This window comes from Neolamprologus brichardi, chromosome 18, assembly GCF_056152115.1.
Source record: "Neolamprologus brichardi isolate AB-2024 chromosome 18, ASM5615211v1, whole genome shotgun sequence".
NCBI lineage: Eukaryota > Metazoa > Chordata > Actinopteri > Cichliformes > Cichlidae > Neolamprologus > Neolamprologus brichardi.
In genome coordinates this window covers 27375794-27394646 of record NC_142121.1, presented here as the reverse complement: position 1 = coordinate 27394646, position 18853 = coordinate 27375794, and the positions used below count along the sequence as shown (strand labels likewise).

At 38.3% G+C, this 18853-nt stretch overlaps 3 protein-coding genes and 4 non-coding genes across 7 annotated transcripts; 1 reads left to right on the top strand and 6 right to left on the bottom strand.

Moving 5' to 3' along the window:
• Positions 1–4176: 4176 nt before the first annotated feature.
• eif4a2 (eukaryotic translation initiation factor 4A2) lies at positions 4177–8868 on the bottom strand. The gene is made up of 11 exons (XM_006786844.2): positions 8785–8868; positions 7878–7935; positions 7640–7772; positions 7255–7394; positions 6699–6867; positions 6512–6621; positions 6073–6216; positions 5572–5709; positions 5392–5481; positions 5057–5136; positions 4177–4981 (listed from the first exon to the last, which is right to left on the bottom strand). The coding sequence occupies exons 1-11, from the start codon at positions 8811–8813 to the stop codon at positions 4837–4839; spliced, it is 1236 nt and encodes a 411-aa protein (XP_006786907.1). The 5' UTR covers positions 8814–8868; the 3' UTR covers positions 4177–4836.
• LOC118453939 (small nucleolar RNA SNORA81) lies at positions 5838–6021 on the bottom strand. The gene has a single exon (XR_004843510.1). It is a non-coding gene; the product is annotated as a small nucleolar RNA SNORA81 (small nucleolar RNA).
• Positions 6295–6474, bottom strand: LOC118453940 (small nucleolar RNA SNORA81). Its single transcript, XR_004843511.1, has one exon. It is a non-coding gene; the product is annotated as a small nucleolar RNA SNORA81 (small nucleolar RNA).
• On the bottom strand, positions 6966–7040 carry LOC118453941 (small nucleolar RNA SNORD2). Its single transcript, XR_004843512.1, has one exon. It is a non-coding gene; the product is annotated as a small nucleolar RNA SNORD2 (small nucleolar RNA).
• LOC118453937 (small nucleolar RNA SNORD2) lies at positions 7523–7597 on the bottom strand. The gene has a single exon (XR_004843508.1). It is a non-coding gene; the product is annotated as a small nucleolar RNA SNORD2 (small nucleolar RNA).
• Positions 8869–11230: 2362 nt separating the features above from the next.
• On the bottom strand, positions 11231–12310 carry setd9 (SET domain containing 9). The gene has a single exon (XM_006786843.2). It carries the CDS (start codon positions 12295–12297, stop codon positions 11419–11421), a length of 879 nt encoding a protein of 292 aa, XP_006786906.2. The 5' UTR covers positions 12298–12310; the 3' UTR covers positions 11231–11418.
• A 249-nt stretch (positions 12311–12559) lies between these two features.
• On the top strand, positions 12560–17394 carry dcun1d1 (DCN1, defective in cullin neddylation 1, domain containing 1 (S. cerevisiae)). The gene is made up of 7 exons (XM_006786842.3): positions 12560–12631; positions 14106–14319; positions 14463–14631; positions 16211–16341; positions 16423–16505; positions 16600–16696; positions 16781–17394. Exons 1-7 carry the CDS (start codon positions 12629–12631, stop codon positions 16855–16857), a joined length of 774 nt encoding a protein of 257 aa, XP_006786905.1. The 5' UTR covers positions 12560–12628; the 3' UTR covers positions 16858–17394.
• The last annotated feature ends 1459 nt before the right edge of the window (positions 17395–18853 follow it).

Below are 18853 nucleotides of genomic sequence, written 5' to 3'. Positions count from 1 at the left end.
GTGCAATACTTTTGTTAAACCCCTTCAATTAAAGCGTAGTTTGCACTTCAACCACGTCTTGATTGTTTGGTCCAATAATCACTGTGGTGGTGTACCAAGGCAAAATGGGGAGAGAATAAAAGAGTAATTTCCCCAAAGACCTATCAGCCTAATGCTATATGCAAAACTGACACATCCATGGCTTGGTGGGAGTAGGACAAACAACATGAAGTAATGAAGACAAAGACGCTGTCGCAGCTCGTGTACATCTCTGTCCTCTGCTGCCTTAACTGAATTTTAAACCACAGTCCTTTTTTCCATGTCAGGTCACAGGTCTTATGAACAGTGCCACTTAGTGTTTATTTATAATAGTGCAGCATTGACTTATCTTACATGTTAGAGTGTGGACAAATATAAACACTTAAAAACTAAAAAACAACACAAGTTGTTACATATCTACTAATGTCATACAGTGGAAAATAAGATCGCTTTCTCATTCAGCATTAAAAAAGACCAGATTCTGACCTAGATTTAAATGGAATAGTTTCCCTGTATTTGGAGTTCATTTCAACACTTTTAGGTTCTCAAAGTGTGATACGCGTACCACTGGTGGTACATGGGCTCCCTCTAGTGGTACATAGGAACGCTCCAAACATTTTTTTAAAGATTAAATAATAAACCATGTTAACATGTTCTGATCACTTGTTACATCCTGTGTATGACAGTTCAAATAAATAACATTCACATAATAAAATTGTCTTGTGTAAACAGGCGTATACTACTGTACTTTAATGCCGGTTATAAGGGTGGTACTTTAAGAGCCATATATTTTATGTGGTACTTATTGTGAAAAGTTTGAGAACCACTGATCTAGAGCATAGGTCTCAAACTCCAGTGTCATGAAACTTTTCCATGTGTCCCTGCTGCAACACACCTGAATAAAATTAGGTCATTAGCAAGACACTAGAACTTGACTGCATTCTGAGGTAGCAATCCAGCCACTTCAATTATGTTACAACAGCTCATGAGTGAATGACAATGGTGCAATAAAAGTACTTTTTCGAAGTACAATTCTCCAAACACTTACATTTAAAATTACTCAAGGAGGGTTAGGGGTTGCCACCTCAGAATGCAGTCTAGTTCTATAGTCTTGCTAATGACCTACTATTGTTAATTGAATTTGAAATGTTTATTTCAGTCAACAACAACAGATTATAATTTTACATAAAAGTACTCAAACAGTAACCGAAAAAGGAATAGGCTGAAGCTTTATGGCTTATACTTATCCTATCCCTTACCCCCATAGAAATAATCAAATCCTTAACCAAGAAAATAAATAACATTGATAAATAAGTTGTATAACAGTTTGAAAAGAAATCAATGATAAATCAAGAAATTAAGAAATTAAATCAACACAAACCTTTTTTAACAAACCAAATTTCTATAACCTTGTATAATACTAATTTTTAAAATCTTCCTGAAGAATGACAAAGAAAAACACATCTTCAGTTCATCATTAAGTCCATTCCATAATTTCACTCCCAAAACTGACACACATCTATACTTAACATTGGTTCTCACTTTAGGCATTTCAAACTTATAAGACCCCCTCAAATCATATTTTCCATCTCTTAGTTGAAACATACTTAAAATACAAATTGGAACATTCTTATTCATCACTCGATATATCATTTCTAAAGTTTTAGAATATATAATGTCCATGAATTTTAACATAGATGATCCTACAAAAAACTGGTTGGTTGACTCCCTATATCCAACTTTATTTATTATTCTAATAGCTCTTTTTTGCAATTTAAATATTGAATCCAAATATGTTTTGTATGTGTTCCCCCAAATTTCTGCACAGTAGGTCATATAAGGCAAACAAAGGGAAGTATACAATAAATAAAGGCAGTTTTTATTCAAAAAATGTCTTGTTTTATAAAGAATAGAAATAGACTTGGATAATTTCCGTTTCACATGTTCTATGTGGGGCTTCCAACAAAGTTTATCATCAATAATTACTCCTAAAAATTTTGTCTCATATACTCTTTCAATTTCCACATTATTTAAATTCAATTTTACTTTAATATTACTTTTACTACCTCCAAATAACATAAATTTTGTTTTACTTTCATTCAATGATAGTTTATTAAATACAAACCATCTATTTAACTTCATGAGTTCTGTTTCCACTGTTTTCAGTAATTTCTTTATGTCTTTTCCAGAGCAAAATAAGTTTGTATCATCAGCAAACATCACATATTTTAAAGTATCACTGGCTGTACAAATATCATTTATATAAAGTAAAAATAATTTAGGTCCCAAAACAGATCCTTGCGGAACTCCACAAGTTACTTTTCTAAGTTTAGATTTCATGTTATTAATACTCACATATTGGAACCTATTATTCAAGTAACTATTTAACCAAAATTGTACAACACCTCTTAAACCATACCTTTCACACTTCTGTAAAAGTAAAGAATGATCTATCGTATCAAAGGCTTTACGTAAATCAATAAACACACCTATTCCAAACTGTTTTTCATCCACAGCTGTTGTAATATTTTCAATAAATTCCATCACAGCTAGAGATGTTGAGCGATTTCTTCTAAACCCATACTGATGATCATTCAATAAATCATATTTATCAATAAAAGAATCTAGTTTGTTTGCAAATAGTTTTTCAAGAATCTTTGAAAACTGAGGCAGTAAAGATACCGGTCTATAGTTTGACACAATCTGTTTATCACCAGTTTTATATAGTGGGATCACTTTGGCTATTTTCATTTTATCTGGAAAAATTCCAGTTTGAAATGATTTGTTACAAATATATGTTAACGGTTGAAGGACACTATGAAGAACTTCTTTAATTAGCGACATGTCAAGGTCGTCACAATCCATGGATTTTTTACTCTTGAATTTACTCACCACTTCTACAATGTCACTCTCACAGACTCCACCAAGAAACATTGAGCTACATTTAGAAGAAGTAGAATCTACTTCATCATTTTCTCCTGGTACAGAAATCTCTTTTGCCAAGTTGGGACCTACATTAACAAAGTAATCATTAAATTCATTAACAATGCTCTCAGTATTCTCAACCACTACATTACCTCTTGTTACAATACGTGTTGGAGAACATATATTATGTTGATTTTTTATTATCCTATTTAATACACTCCAGGTAGCCTTAATATTACTTTTATGTTTTTGAAGCAGCTGTTCATAATATCTTTTCTTTTCATATCGCATAATAGATGTTAATTTATTTCGATATTTCTTATATTTGTCTTCATTTTCCTTTGTTCTATTTGTCAAAAAAATCCTGTATAACCTATTTTTCTTTTTACAGGCTCTTTCCAGGCCTTGTGTAAACCATGGTTTTTTCTTTTTATAATTTCCAGAAAACTTTTTAATTGGACAATGGCTGTCATAGATTGACAAAAATATATCCAAAAATGCATTGTATGCATCATTAGTGTCTTCCACATAAACTTTTTGCCAGTCATAATTTTCTAAGTCTGTTTTAAAAGCTGCAATTTGTTCTGGTGTTTTTATTCTACCACTGTAATCAATTTTCTTTTCCTCTTGAAAATGAAGTTGATTGTTCATTTCAAACACTGAAAAGACAGGCAAGTGATCACTTACATCTGTGACTAACAGTCCACTATGTATCTTGCTGTCTATCTTATTGACAAAAATATTGTCGATCAAAGTGGCACTATCCATCGTTATTCTGCTCGGCTTTAGAATCAACGGATGGAATCCAAAACTAAACATTGTATCAATAAATTCTGAAGTCTTATTATGGTCGTTTACCTTCAATAGATCAATGTTAAAATCACCACAGAAAAATCTGTTTCAGCTTAGCTGTTAATCAGCTGTTTCAGCACGCTGGACCTCAAGGACTGGAGTTTGACACCCCTGATCTAGTCTCACAGATTTCAATTTGTTCACTAATTTTAAGTTTAAAATACTAGAGTACTGTGCTGCCAACGTTGAGCTCATCTTGCTGCAGGGATACCACTAGGTGGAATTGTTACATAAGCTCTACTGCAAGCACTCACACCACTATGCATCTCTTCATGTCTATGAATGTCAGTTGCAGCAGTTAAACCAGTGTTCTAAAAATCCTGTTATTAAAAAAACAAAACAAAAACAACAGTATAGAGCCAGACACCAAAACAAGTTAACTTAGAGCAACTTTTAAGTTTATTAAGACATTCATATAATCCAAGAGGAGGAAATCTGAAAAGTAGTCAAGGAGGGGAACGGGCAATATACTCTGGTAAGGGTAAAACCACGTCAGCAAAATATAGCCAACCAGTGAGGAATTCTGATATATAGCAAGTGGGATAAAAAAAAAATAAAAATATATATATGGTACATTTAAATTAAACACATTCACAAAGATAAACAAAAAGCAAGTGAATCCTACAGTATAACATGACAAAAGCCTCTATTAAGCAGGCCCACGATACATCGCACATATGTTAGCATAACATAATTTGCAGACTTTATACAGCACTTATACCTTTTAGTCCACAAGTAAGTTACTAAATGGTGGAGAACATCGAATACACGCATCTTAAGTGAACATGGAAAGAAATACCTGATAAGAACCTTAATGCTTATAGACCCCATGGCTTTGCAGCTCCAACCAATCAACTGTCAAGGTCAGAATCTACAACTGTCCAAGAGGGACCACCAAAGAAGTCACCTCGCTTTTAACACATACCAAAATTCTGATCGAAGGTTTAGCATTGAGAAGTTTTTTTCCCCTCGAATAATAAGCACAATGCAAGTGGACAATCGCTATCACTGCGTTTAAAACAAAAAGAAAAATCTCAGGGCTCAAATCAGGTCGGCCACATTCATAGGCATCTCCTCCACGGTTGTATTGTAAAACGTCTCGATGTCCCGAAGAATCCTCTTGTCCTCCTCAGTCACAAAGTTGATAGCAACTCCTTTTCTGCCAAAACGGCCACCGCGACCAATTCTGTGGAGGATAATTGGACCATGTTAGACTCAGAGGCAACAACAGAGCACATTCTTCCAAAGAAACTCAACTCACCTATGAATGTAGTTCTCACGGTTTGTGGGAAGGTCATAGTTAATGACCAGGGAAACCTGCTGTACATCAATTCCACGAGCCTGGTGTGGAAGGGGAGAAAAGGACATGTTCAATTTAACTCCTTAACAGACAGACTGATGAGGACGGCATATTATTAATGTTGCTCGCGAATAAGTAACAGATTCCTACGTTAAAAGAACCCATTGTGGAGAACGAGCCCTAATCTCCCAAAAGTTTCGACTGCTTGGTCATTTCAGGACTTTTGCAGGATTAAAAACATTTTGGGTTGTAACGTCACAGATGATCATTTGACCCTTCATACACCTCACACTTACCAGAAGATCAGTAGTGATCAACACTCTGCTTGAGCCAGACCTAAACTCCCTCATAATCACATCACGCTCCTTCTGGTCCATATCACCGTGCTGCAAATGGAAAATATAGATTAATACTGATGAGCAAAAGCATTTGCTTGCACCAACATAAGATTCAAGCAGGGAGAGGACGTGTCGTACCAGAGCAGAGACTGTGAAGTCTCTAGCATGCATCTTTTCAGTCAACCAGTCGACTTTTCTCCTGGTGTTGAGGAAGATCACAGCCTGTGTGATTGTCAGAGTCTCATACAGATCACAGAGAGTGTCCAACTTCCACTCCTGGAAACAAACATGAGGTTATGAGATGTAAAGCACTGTCAACTGAAAAACATCAACATGAAGTCACAGCAGAATCCTGTAGTTTAACATCTATCCCACTTCCATGTTAAATGCATTAGCAGCAGCTATTGTGTAACACAGGATCTCGAGACAAAGGAAACTGGACATTAAGAAAGAGGTCCCTCCTAGCCTCATTTCCAATACCATGCCTTTGATCTCCTTCTCTGGTGTACCCATGCTTACACGGCCACATGAGCTAAACCTGTGAGGCTTGGCTCCTGCAGTTTCAGCAGGGTGCTTTAGAGAGAAGGGAAATTAAAACATTCACAGTGGTACAAGATTATCAGCAGAAATCTTACCAACCTCTCGCTCCACATTAATGTAGAACTGCTTGATACCCTCAAGGGTAAGCTCTTCTTTCTTCACCAAGATGCGAACGGGATCTCGCATGAACTTCTTAGTTACCTCCAACACATCTGCTGGCATGGTGGCTGAGAGCAGGACCACCTGAAGAAGCAGCACTACATGTTACACCACCACCCAAAAAAAAACATAAAAATTTGTTACAAGCGTAAGGCCAGTGCCAATTGTGGCACTTGACCTTGAGATTGCAGCCAACGAACATTAAGAAAGAGGTTCGACCACATCTCATTTTCAGCCAAGTGCAAAATAATCTCCTTCCACGTAAAAATCTGCTATCATCATTGCATGAAACAGAAAATCTGGATCACACAATTATAGCAGACCTCTGTTGATGCAGAAGGGCATCTTATTTGTTCTCTGGTATGCGTTGGTTTCTTACTTGAATGTTGGTGCTCAGTTTCTGGAAGATCTCATAGATCTGATCCTTGAAGCCGCGACTCAACATCTCATCGGCTTCATCCAGAACAAACATCTTGATCCATTTTGGAGCTGCAGAGAAATGTCATGTTTGTTAGCAAACACATCACCAATCCAAGCTTCCAGTAAGCAGGACCTGTAATACTTACACAGGTGTTTCCTGTTCAGCATGTCGTACACACGTCCAGGTGTGCCCACCACTATGTGAGGGGCCTCGGCCTGGAGCTTCTGTATTTCACTACGGAGATTGGTCCCTCCAATGCAGGCATGGCAGGTTGCCCCCATGTAGTCACCCAAAGCCAGAATTACCTTCTGGATCTAAGAAGGGGAGATGGGACAGAAGAACTTGTTTAAGATAATGTGGCACAGAGAGCCAGACAAGACTCGCAAACTCCAAACTGCAGAAAAACTGTTTAAAGTGATCAGTAGAGTAAAAGAAACTCTCCATTTCAAGAGTCAGTCCCGAAAGATGGTATGCCATCACATCACTCAGTTTTTCACAGAAAAATTCGAAAGCATTTCACCTTTCTGACCAATGTAGCCACGGACAGAGACTACATTAGCTTAAGAAGATACTCGTCAAATCTTTTGGAATTTGAACAAATCTTTAAAAGATTGTACCTTAGGATCTGAATTAGTGTCCTCAGTACGCTGCTTAGGTCTGAGGTACTGCTGAGGTTTATCGTGACCTCAGGAACAGCATACCTGCTGAGCCAGCTCTCTAGTCGGAGCCAAAACCAGAGCCTGAGTCTCCTTCTGCTCAATATCCAACTGCTGCAAGATAGAGATGGCAAATGTGGCTGTCTTGCCAGTTCCAGACTGGGCCTGAGCAATGACATCATAGCCTGACAGTAAGGGGAAAAAATTATTTTAAGTACATATATTTGTTTCTCAAAACAGAAAACATGCAGACAGGCTAAACAAAATCATCCTTTGCAAGATTTGACTCATTAACTAATCATTTTACAGTATTGAGTGATCAGCATGAAACAAAGTTATCCCCATGTTTTGGGTAAGTCCCGAAAGATGGTAGACCATCATTTCACTCAAACATTGACAATCCTATTTTGAGTTTAAAAAGTATCTGTACCTTTGATGCAAGGGATGATGGCCCTCTGTTGAATGGCAGATGGTTTTTCAAAACCATATGCGTATATGCCCCTGAGAAGAGTCTCCTTCAGGTTCATATCATCAAAGTTGTCCGTAATCTCATTCCAGTTGCTCTGAATTGGGGAAAGACAGTACATGGGTGAATTAGTACTTCAATGATCCAGTTACAGCCAAAAAAAATAATAGTGCCAGTGCTTATATTTCGCCATACTACTTACCTCGATGACACCATCAGGCTCCATTCCATCTGGTCCCCCATGGTCTCTATCTCTTGAGCTGTTGAAAATTAAACACTCTTCAATTTTTACATAAAATGTGACCTTAAAAATAAACTGAACGCATGCTACGGCGGTCGTTTCTTCCAGGCGTCATTTAATGTGAAGGCCTGCTGCCCACTCATCTCCAACAATAAGACCGCCTATTTCGCGATCAGGGTGAGAAACTAAAACACAGAAATTACGTTAGATATGTAGTGAGATAGTCAATCGTAGCCTGGGTTACGCCCCAGCGATCTAGTTCCACAGTCTGGAGGTTCACTGAGCGCACGTGTCAAATTGCACGAGCCGGGCTCCACTGCTAGTCCCTCATAAAATGGCCGCTTACGTAACCTCCAAAGATTTGAGGCTGGCTCCTTACACCCACTGTGGTCCCCGGTAACTCGAGATTAAAATTACATCTGTACACGTTGGATGTACCTCAACATGGAGCTCCGCTTCGCTCACCGTTAGCCAATATGTCGGACAGTTGGGCCTGTACTGCCAACGGTGGCTTCTTCTGAGGCCTACATACAGCCTGGACCGACGGCTCTCAATTTGGATAATCCCCAGCTACAATAGTAAACAAAGGGTTCTACTAATCACTACAAAGTCCTGGTATACTTTGAGTAAGACGTGGCCAAATATTAAACATTTAAACCAGAATGCTTTTAAATGCAGTTTGGAACTACGGTGTGTAACGGAGCAGCTAGCGTCACACAGCTAACAGTTAGCCCCAGCGGTTGGGGCCTAGTTAGCTTTTTAATAACTAATTTTGCATAACACTAACTGCAAACCACTTTCGCAAGGTTAGACGCAGATAAATATCCAGCGTCGTTTTAAAAAAACACGCCCAAACGTATTCTCTTACCTGTTGTAATCAGCAGAATCGCTAGACATGATCCGTTCCCAACTTCAGCATGCGAGTGGAAAGATCGCTGCTCGAGAATACAACTGCATTTATGGAGCCGGACTATTTTCACCGACAAACTCAGTGCCCAATTTGGCTGAAAATAAAGTATTAGTTGACTGACTTAATGTTTGAATCATATTTTATTTAACACACTACTTGTTGTGTTCAAATATGTCTTTAGATAAACAATAAAATGTTAAAATTGTTCCAGACTATATTCCTCGGCGGAAGGATATTGCAGTAATAGTGGGTGCTCGGGCTCGCTACCGTGTCTCTGATAGGTCAAAACTCGCTCTGACAAGGTTGTGCAACATTTTTGGAGAGAAGGTTTGCATGAGGCCCATGCAAGCGGGGTTCAAGAAATAAAATGAAGTTTACTACCACACAGGCAGAGCTAACCGAGGCTTTGCTGTCCAAGTGTGATTATTAAACAACTTTTAATTGGCATAGAGTTTAAAAAGGGACAATGGTGCAGTTTCTGTGTGTTTAACACACTTGCTGTTCCATATTTATCAGTTATGTGTAGTGCTTGAGGCAGGTTTAACACAATTAAAGTACACAGTCACTTCCATATGTGGAGTGACAGATATAGAACTGGTATCTTGCATATTGTAAGGAAAGCTGACTGGACAGGCAAACTTGTCATAACAATAACTGCTTTGGGGAAAATGGGGGAGAAATCTGGAGAAGGCTTCTTCTTGGCATATTATTCAGTAGATTTCCGCTACCTGCTGGATTTAAGCAACTGACAGTTTGTACAAACTAATTCTCTGTCAGTCTCTTGTGTTTCTTTATTCCAGAAATCAGAGACGTTACAAAGCGGAGACACTCAAAGACTTATGAAAAAAGGACATTGGAAAATACTGACAGCTAAGATTGGTTGTACTTATTTTAGGGTAAAAGTTAACAAGCCTTGATTTAAAAAAAAAAAAAAATCAGATTTGACTGGAGATTCTATACATGCAGTTTTTTATCTCCTGGTGACCTTTGAGATGAAAGTTCAGTTAGATAATGCTTCAATTAGTCTCCACTGAGTCAGAGTGGTGAGACTTGCTTTGATAAAGTACCCAGTTTAGCTGAGCTAACACAACCATTTTCTCCCTGTGTCACCTCTCTACTTTTCATGTTTCACCTTCTTGGAGAAGTTCCTGATTTACTTGGAAGACCTTGGACTCTACTCTGGTTTAGACAATGTTAACTAGATTATTATGAGAATACATATTTAGAGGATTATTCTCTAAATATGAGAGAAGCACACAATAATAATCAATTGTGAGACACACTCACGTGACTGGATATAATATCCCTGTTTACTTTAAAAAACAAATTTAGATTCTGTATATTTAAGCCTTCCCCTACAGCAAAGCTGTTTCAATGGCCAGCTTTTATTTGATCTCAGGTAGTCGTGCTTGCATTGTTAGAAAAAGAAAGAGCATATTTCTCCCATATTAGCTTCTCTTCATTGGCTACCTGTTAAATGTAGACTCACATTTAATATTCTTCTCCTCACATACAAGATCTTGAATAATCAGGTCCTATTTTATCTTCAAGACTTTATATCACCCTAACAGAGCACTCCGCTCTCAGACTTGTGGTTCCTGGGATACTTAGTAGAATAGGAGGCAGAGCCTTTAGCTTTAAGGCCCCTCTTCTGTGGAACGGGACAGACACGCTCTCTTTTAAGATTAGGCTTAGAACTTTCCTTTTTGATTAAGCTTATAGTAAGGGCTGGATAACTAACCCCAAACCTTCCCTTAGTTACACTTCACTGACTGTTTATTGTTCACACTCTCTATATGTTTATACATCACTTTGCATTTAATCAATAGTTATTTTTATGTTTGCCTCTCTCCCACAGTGTGTCTTTTGTCCTGTCTTCCTCCCCTCACGGCACATGGCTGCTCCTCCTTGAGCCTGGTTCTGCCTGAGGTTTCTTCCTGTTAAAAGGGAGTTCTCTGTCCCACTGTTGGGTCATTTGATTGTTGGGATTTTCTCTCTATGATTGTAGAGTTTTAATCTTACTGCTGTTGTGATTTTAGCACTATATAAATAAAACTGAATTGAAATTGAATTGCACAAGTAGTTCTGTTACCTCTACGCTCTATTTCAGTGCATTTCAATAGGAAACACTTTAATTATTTGATGTTAAACTCCATAGACAGTTTAAGCTTTTAGCTAAAACATTTGAGCAACTCTATGGACCATCCGGCAGTATCAGCGCACCACTCTTAAACCAGCACTTGTGATGACTTTTGACTCAGCCAATAAGAGGGAAACTTCATTCTTTCTTTTCTGCTAGAACCACAAAGACCACAAGTAAGTAGGGTACCATAATTTATATACTTAATATTAAGTGAAATTACTGTCTTATCAACAATGAAAAGGTTGTGGTACACATGTCAAATAAGATTACAAATACTTTATTCATCCACAAATGTTACGAAATTGCTCTGTTAAAGCAACCAACAACAAAAAGCTTTGCCTTTTTTCCAGTGTACAAAGGGAGCGGTTGGATTTTTCCTTTTTTTTCTTTAATTAAATACAGTGGAGATATGGTTTGAATTTCACAGATGCAGGCTTTTGGAAACTATATTAATGCACAATGGTGTAGTAGTTAGAGAAGAGTTCCTCCCCTGCTGAAATGTCCCTGAGCGACACTAGCACAACACACCGCAGACGCCTCTGTGTACCCTGGCTGTAGTTGACGTTAGGGAGATACTGGCGGAGCTCAATGGGAAACTTGTCTGGCAGGTCGTACTCCTGGTAGCACACGTTGGCAGGCCTCTCGTAGGAGCAGTTGTTCACATACTGACCCACAGCCAGGGGGTTATGGGGAGTGTCTGTCAGCCAGCTTGTGTCGCTGGTCAAATAAGGACCTATTCTGTCTCTTCCACTGCACGACTTGAACACCATCCTAGAGATGCCTTTGTCATTCCCATCAACCAGGATGCCATCAATGCATCTGAAAAGAAAGGGGTTTCTGATGGACTGAAGAAGAATGGGCTCATAGGGTTGGTAAACAGTCCCGGGATACATTGCAACTGTTGCTCCTTTGGGTACAGATCCCTTGGTGACAAAGACTCCAGTTCCTGCGAAGGGTAAAGTGCTAGGCTTCCGCTCAATGCAGAATCCCAGTGTCTGTAACATGGCATCCTGTCCGCACACCGGATCTCCTCCAACCTGCTCTGCTTCACTTGTTAGCTGCAGCATAAATGGAGTCTGGAAGTGCCTCTGATGAAACCCATGTTTCCTGAACAGGGCTCTGAAGAGCGTCAGCAGGCTCCGTGAAACCTCCTCATCGGAGACTAGCTTATCTTTCGAGCGCTCAGTCACCTTTCGCAGTGTTTTCTCATTTTTAGACAGGTTGAAGACTACCCAAGGTACAAACCTGTGTCGGTAGGACTTCCATTTGTTCTGAAATCTTCGCAAAACAACTGTAAACATCCAGAGACTTGTTTGTATGTCGGACATTGAAGAACGAGGTTCTTTGGATGAATCGTCGAGTCGTTTCCGATAACTTGCTTCAAAATAAAAAAAAAACACTTGTTGCTATTTCAAAACGTAGAACGAACTTTAAATTTGTTTTGCTTAAATATCTTTAGATATGTATTGTATGTTTGATAAGGAACAAAAAATCGATAATTAACACTTCTGGAAGTTGTATAGGTTATAGGTTATAAATTGTATGCTCTTATTTTGAAGAGCTGTGATTCAACCGGAAAAACCTTTTACGCGACTTGTAAAAACTTTACGGGCACTAAGCCAGCTGGATGGGAGGAAGAGTAGCCCGGCAGTGACAAACATGGTATGAAATTACTCTTTTTTTATTATTGTTTGTAGGGGCCAATATAACATGTACCCATTCACATAAACGTATAAAAACACATCTCTTCGGATTCATATCATAGTATTAAAACTGCTTTTAATACCTTAAATTCGCCTGAAATAATGAAAACAAACAGCCCCCTCTCCTTTAGCATTAGCTAAGTAGCTCACAGTGGGGCTAACCAACAAGCACAGTGAGCTAACTACGATTGCTATCATTTAAACACATACAATGACACAACTTTTAGATCGTTATCGTGTGGAATGTGTAACTTTATCAGTGGTATTGATATTAAGACAAGGAAACCGCCAGTCAATACACTAAAAGTCGGTAAATGCAATCAGCATAGCACATCGCTGCTAGTTCCCTCTTACTGTGATTTAGATGTGTTTCGCCAGAGTTCACTGTAGCTAACAGCTAGCCTACCCTTTGTGGTTATTGAAGAGCGGCACGATTATTTCGTTCAGTACTGAGATAACAATTATTTATCATTTTTTCAATTACAGAATTGCTTTTATTGCAGTGCCACGTAAAGACACCGCCTTCATATCTTCGCGTGGACACAACTTTTGTATCAAAATACAAAAGTCACCTGAATTTAGTACGCCTCAGAGAAGGAAAAAACGCTGTCTCAAAACTTAATACAAACTTAAATCAGCAGTGCACTTCTTTCACATTTACATTATGCTACATCCCTGTTAATTCAACTTTATAAATTAATCTTTGCAGAGACATCAGGTCTTTATTCACCTGGCCCATGTGCATTGCCTATAAGCAAAATATAAAGTTTCTCACTCCATTCAGTGTACCTGCATGATGGATGTGAATAAAACTCGAAGCAGTGTACTTCACATATGGGAGATCTTATCTCTAGCAGCACTGCCACTTTAGGAAAGTAATTGCTCGAGGAGATAAATCTTTTGTTTGTCCTGTATGTTTACCCTTTACCCGAAGCCTTTACTACTCACTATGTTTAGTGGACAGAAATATTTGGCCAAATAGAATCTTGATTGGCTGTTGATGTCAGCGTGTCTTTTTGAGCTGCATGGATGTGCAGACTATATAGGCTCACTAGGCTCAAAGGTAACAGTTCTAATTGAGACACACAGGCACGCGGTCAGGTGCTGATTTAGTGAGCTTTTGATTTGCTTTTGCTCTGTGTTTTGTTGGTGAAGCACACATTTCAGTTATTGCACAGTCACATTCATTTAATTGTGGGAGGCTAAAATTGTGATTGAGATTAAAATGTGATTAATTGGGCAGCCCTAGTTTATTGTGTGAAAATTCAGATGGTACGCCTTGCAGTGTTATTGTAATCTCCCATTCTGTGCAAGTCGCACAGGGAATTAATACGTAAAAAAATTACTCCACATTGTTGTTGCTGCCTCATACCTTCAGCTATTTGTGTATTTTGGCTATTTGAGTATATGCCCTGTGTGTTGTGTCTGTGCAGAACAAGCTGAAGTCCTCGCAGAAGGATAAAGTTCGCCAGTTCATGATTTTTACACAATCCAGTGAGAAGACTGCAGTGACCTGCCTGGCACAGAATGACTGGAAGCTAGATGTTGCCACAGATAAGTTTTTCCAAAGTCCAGAGCTCTACATTTCAAATCTAAAGGGGGCCTTAGACAAGAAGAAGCTTGAGCAGCTGTACAACAGATACAGAGGTATAGAAAAAGCACCGCTATAATGTTTCCATTGGTTAGAAATTGTATACACAGCACAGGATTGTATTACACATTACAATACTAACGAACTGAAATTAATACTCTGAATGGTTAATCAGTTAATTCATTTTTCTTGTTCTTAGATCCTCATGACGACAACAAAATAGGCATTGATGGGATCCAGCAATTCTGTGACGACCTGGGTTTGGACCCTGCCAGTATAAGCGTCCTTCTCATCGCCTGGAAGTTCAGGGCAGCAACGCAGTGCGAGTTCTCGAAACAGGAGTTCATGGAAGGCATGACAGAACAGGGGTGAGAAAAACAAACAACAGAGGGGGGCAAACTGTGTTCCTATGTGTTCTGTAAAGGAGGCAACAATCATTCAAACACTGGTGTAACTTTAAGTAAGACTGATGGGGTGGATTGTTGTGCAAATGCACGTTTTCATTTAAAAATGCTTATTTTGTGATTTTATTTGGAGAAAGATGCAAACATATTTCCCACATTGTTTGAGCACAGTAAATGTAAATAAAAACAGAATTTAGATTGGAAAAGTTTTTAAATGCTGTATTTCCTAAAAAATAGTAAAAAGACATCACACTAGAAGTTGAGTAGTAACAAATTTAATTGTTTTTTTTGAAAAATATCAAATTTGATATCAGCATCACATATCAAAGATTTTGGCACAGAGGCATAATTCCCACTGTGTTGCATCGCCTCTTTTTATGTCACCGTTAGTGCTCTTCAGCTCTCGCCTCGTGCTAATGCAGTACGTGCTGACTGTGGGTTGACATTCTTAAAGTGAAAAAAAAATCCTTTCCTGTAAAAATTGTCATCTGAACGTAGTATAAAAAATGGTCGCAGTTTCCTGGTCTGAAAAACCTGCATTCTTTTTAATGGCCTCTAGGAGGCGATAGAGGTGGTTACAAGAGAAGTTCTGGTCCCATGTGGAAAAACGGCTTTCTACTTGAACTTCTGGAAACAAGTTTCTGCTAAGCTTATGGGCTTAGCATTTAGCATTTCAGGTCATACTGAATAAAGCATTGAGTCTTTTTTGCAAATTTTGGTCAATTTTAGTGTCAAAATGGACGATTGTCCAGGATGTGTCTATTGAACACAACAACTTGTGCTTGATAAATCTTAGCCACGCCTTTATACAATGTCCGTACATCTGAATGGGCCGCATATGTTGCTCCAAAACCTTCACGTGGCGTTAAGCATTAACGGTGCCTTCACAGATGTGCAAGTTATCCCTTCTGCATGCTCTAATGTGGCTCATGGGAGCCTTTTGCACACAATCATGTTAGTTATTAACCCAGTTAGCTGGGAGCTGTTCCACCAGGTGGTGTTTTGCGGGTTGCAAAGATTTTCTAGCTTTGTTCTTCTGGTCTGACCCATTTTTTAAATTGTTTTTTTTACTGTATTGCTAAAGATAAATAAATAAATAAATAAAAATGAGCATGTTGTTCAAAAAGTAATAAGAATATATATCAGTCTTTATCTGATCTGATCCGATCCTCCTTATACTACGAGGCCAATCCCAAAAGTAAGGTCTCCTATTTTGTATTTCCTATGTATTTCGAAAACAATAGGAGACCTTACTTTTGGGGTCGCCCTTGTACATCAGTTTCATGTGGGGCTGAAACGATTCTGATGATTATTATATTTTGCTTTTATTTACATTTTACACACTGCCCCAACTTTTCTGGAAACAGCGACACCAAAGTAAAGTTCTTTGATAATTTACATTTTTATGCTATAAAATCTCTGACAACTGTAAAGGCTTCAGGGTCTGCTTGGACTTTGTCAGATATAAACCAGTTGCTACATTTTGCCGCTTCATTTTTAGCCACTGAACAGCAACAGTGTTTTGTTTTTTATCCTTCTGCAGGTGTGACAGCATAGAGAAGCTAAAAGCTCAGCTGCCTAAGATAGAGCAAGAATTAAAGGACTCAAGGAAATTTAAGGACTTCTACCAGTTTACATTTAATTTTGCAAAGAATCCTGGCCAGAAAGGTTTGGGTAAGAATCCTTTTAATGCTCATTGGCTGTTTTTGTTTTCTTGGGTGAATTTCTTTTGATTGAATACTGTTTTTCTTACAGATTTAGAAATGGCAATTGCATATTGGAATTTAGTTCTCCCGGGAAGATTCAAGTTCCTGGACCTGTGGAACAAATTTTTAGTTGTAAGTTTACAATAAATAAATCATAACAAGGCTATGCTAAGTACGCAGGTATCATCGTGTCTCGTAAATAAACTTTGCCTCTCATCCTTTGCAGGAACACCATAAAAGATCGATTCCTAAGGACACTTGGAATCTCTTACTAGACTTCAGCACGATGATCACAGACGACATGTCGAATTACGACGAGGAAGGTTTGTAGATTTCTCGTTGGCAGTCATGTCTTGAAACGTGTTATTCAGAGTCAAATCGCTGAATCTGTTTTGCTTCTTCGATAGGAGCGTGGCCCGTCCTTATTGATGATTTTGTGGAGTTTGCGCGACCACACATCGGAACCAAAAGCACTGCAGTTTAAGGTCCGCTCTCACTGAAGTAACAGCCATGAGAGGTTTCTACAAAATCAGTGACTGGAGGACGGTGGAGTCACACTGAGCTGGGAACTATGTTGCCTTTTCAACCCTCAGGACTGAAATATTTTACACAGCAGAGACTTTATATATATTATGTGTGTGTACAAAAGGCATATCCGTTTGTTAGTTAACACGTGATAGTTTGAAACTTTTATCTAAAGTATTGGGCTTTTGTGTGCGCTCAAGCCAACTAGAGAGGAGTCTCCATTTGATCCCACGTGGGTCTCTGATGTGGTCGCACTCCGATACAGGTAGATATACACACTTGAACTGTAATGTAAACACAAGGGTTTGCAAAGAGGATGTTGTTCTTTAAATACTGAATTTTAATACTAGTGTGCATTTCCTGATTTTGGTTTTATGATATGTTTGTGTTACAAGTCAGTATCAAACATTGATTGTAATTTTTTAAATCATAATGCTGTTTGTTTAAACATGAATGCGTAAGGATAAAATAAATAATTCAGTTTGGTCTCTTTAAAGCTGCCAAGCCTCTGTGCATTTATACTTAGAAAGAGAAAATGAGACATTGAAAGTCAGTCTCTGTTTGGTTTATTGCCAAATACCTCATTAACCTTTAGAAATGTCTTAATTTTTTGTGGCACAAATCCAACAAGGTGCTGGAAACATTCCTCGAAGATTTTCATCAGGATTGACATGACAGCATGACAAAGATTTGCTGGCTTGATGATGAGAATCTCCTGTTCCACCACATTCCACTGGACTGAGTTGAGGTCATTTGAGTACAGTGAACTCATTGTGGTGTTCATGAAACCAGTTTGAGTCCAGGCAATCTTTCTCATTGAACTGTAGCCAAACTTTCCTGTTACTGGCTGACGAGAGGCACCTGCTGTGGTCTAATGCTGCTGTAGCTCATGTAGTTTAAAGCTAGATGTGTTGTATGTTCAGAGTTGCTCTTCTGTACACCTTTGTTGTAACAAGGGGTTATTTGAGTTATTGTTGCTTTTCTATCAGCTGAAAACAATCTGGCCATTCTCCCATGACCTCTGACTTCAACGAGGCAGAGAACTGCTGCTCACTGGTTATTTTCTCAGTAGATCAGCAGTTTCTGTAATGCTCGGACCAGCCTGTCTGGCACCAACAGACATGTCGCATTGAGAGTCACTTTAGTCCCCATTTTGATGCTTAGTTTGAACTTCAGTAGGCTGTCTTGACCATGTCTACATGATAAAATGCATTGAGTTGCTACTATGTGATTGGCTGATTTTTTTTTTTTTTTTTTAAATATTTACATTAAGGAGCAAATTTGATATGTGATGCCATGTTTTTATGATGTCCCCATAACTATTAGAAGCTTTTTTAAGTTTAAGAGGTTGTTACACCTTAATGGACCTGTGGTTTTAGGTAAATCAAACTGATTCTCAAAGAGCTGTTTCCTAAAATAGTAATTAATCAGTTAGAGAATTAGAGAGGTAGGCTATAATATGCTTAGTTGAAACGGGTCTTTGGATTTTGTATTATTTTTTTAACATCACTGATGGAGATGTCAACTGAGATGGCAATTCAAGCAGAGGCTGAAGCACATCTCAAAGAGGAAGAGAAGTGATAAAAATGGAAACAACTTTGACATCACTTTTCATTTAGTTAATTCAGAAGATCATTTTCTTTATATGCAAGTTTCATTTTATATATTCGTGTTTCATTCTACAGGGAGAGAGAAAAAAAATGTATAATTTTTTAAGTGTATTTTTTTCCCCCTGTATGTTAAAACTAAAGTTCTCAAAAAAAAAAGACATTTTGAGTTGTCCCATAAGAAGTACTTCCTGTTTTTTTTTAGTAGTAAGTAGTAATGTAACAAAGCCCTTGGTGAAACTGATGCACCCACAAACTGATGCAACTGAATTAAATTCAGCTGTCATTATGATTTTTAACCTTCAAACTTCATTCCATATATTCAAGTGTAATTCTATGGGCGCGCGC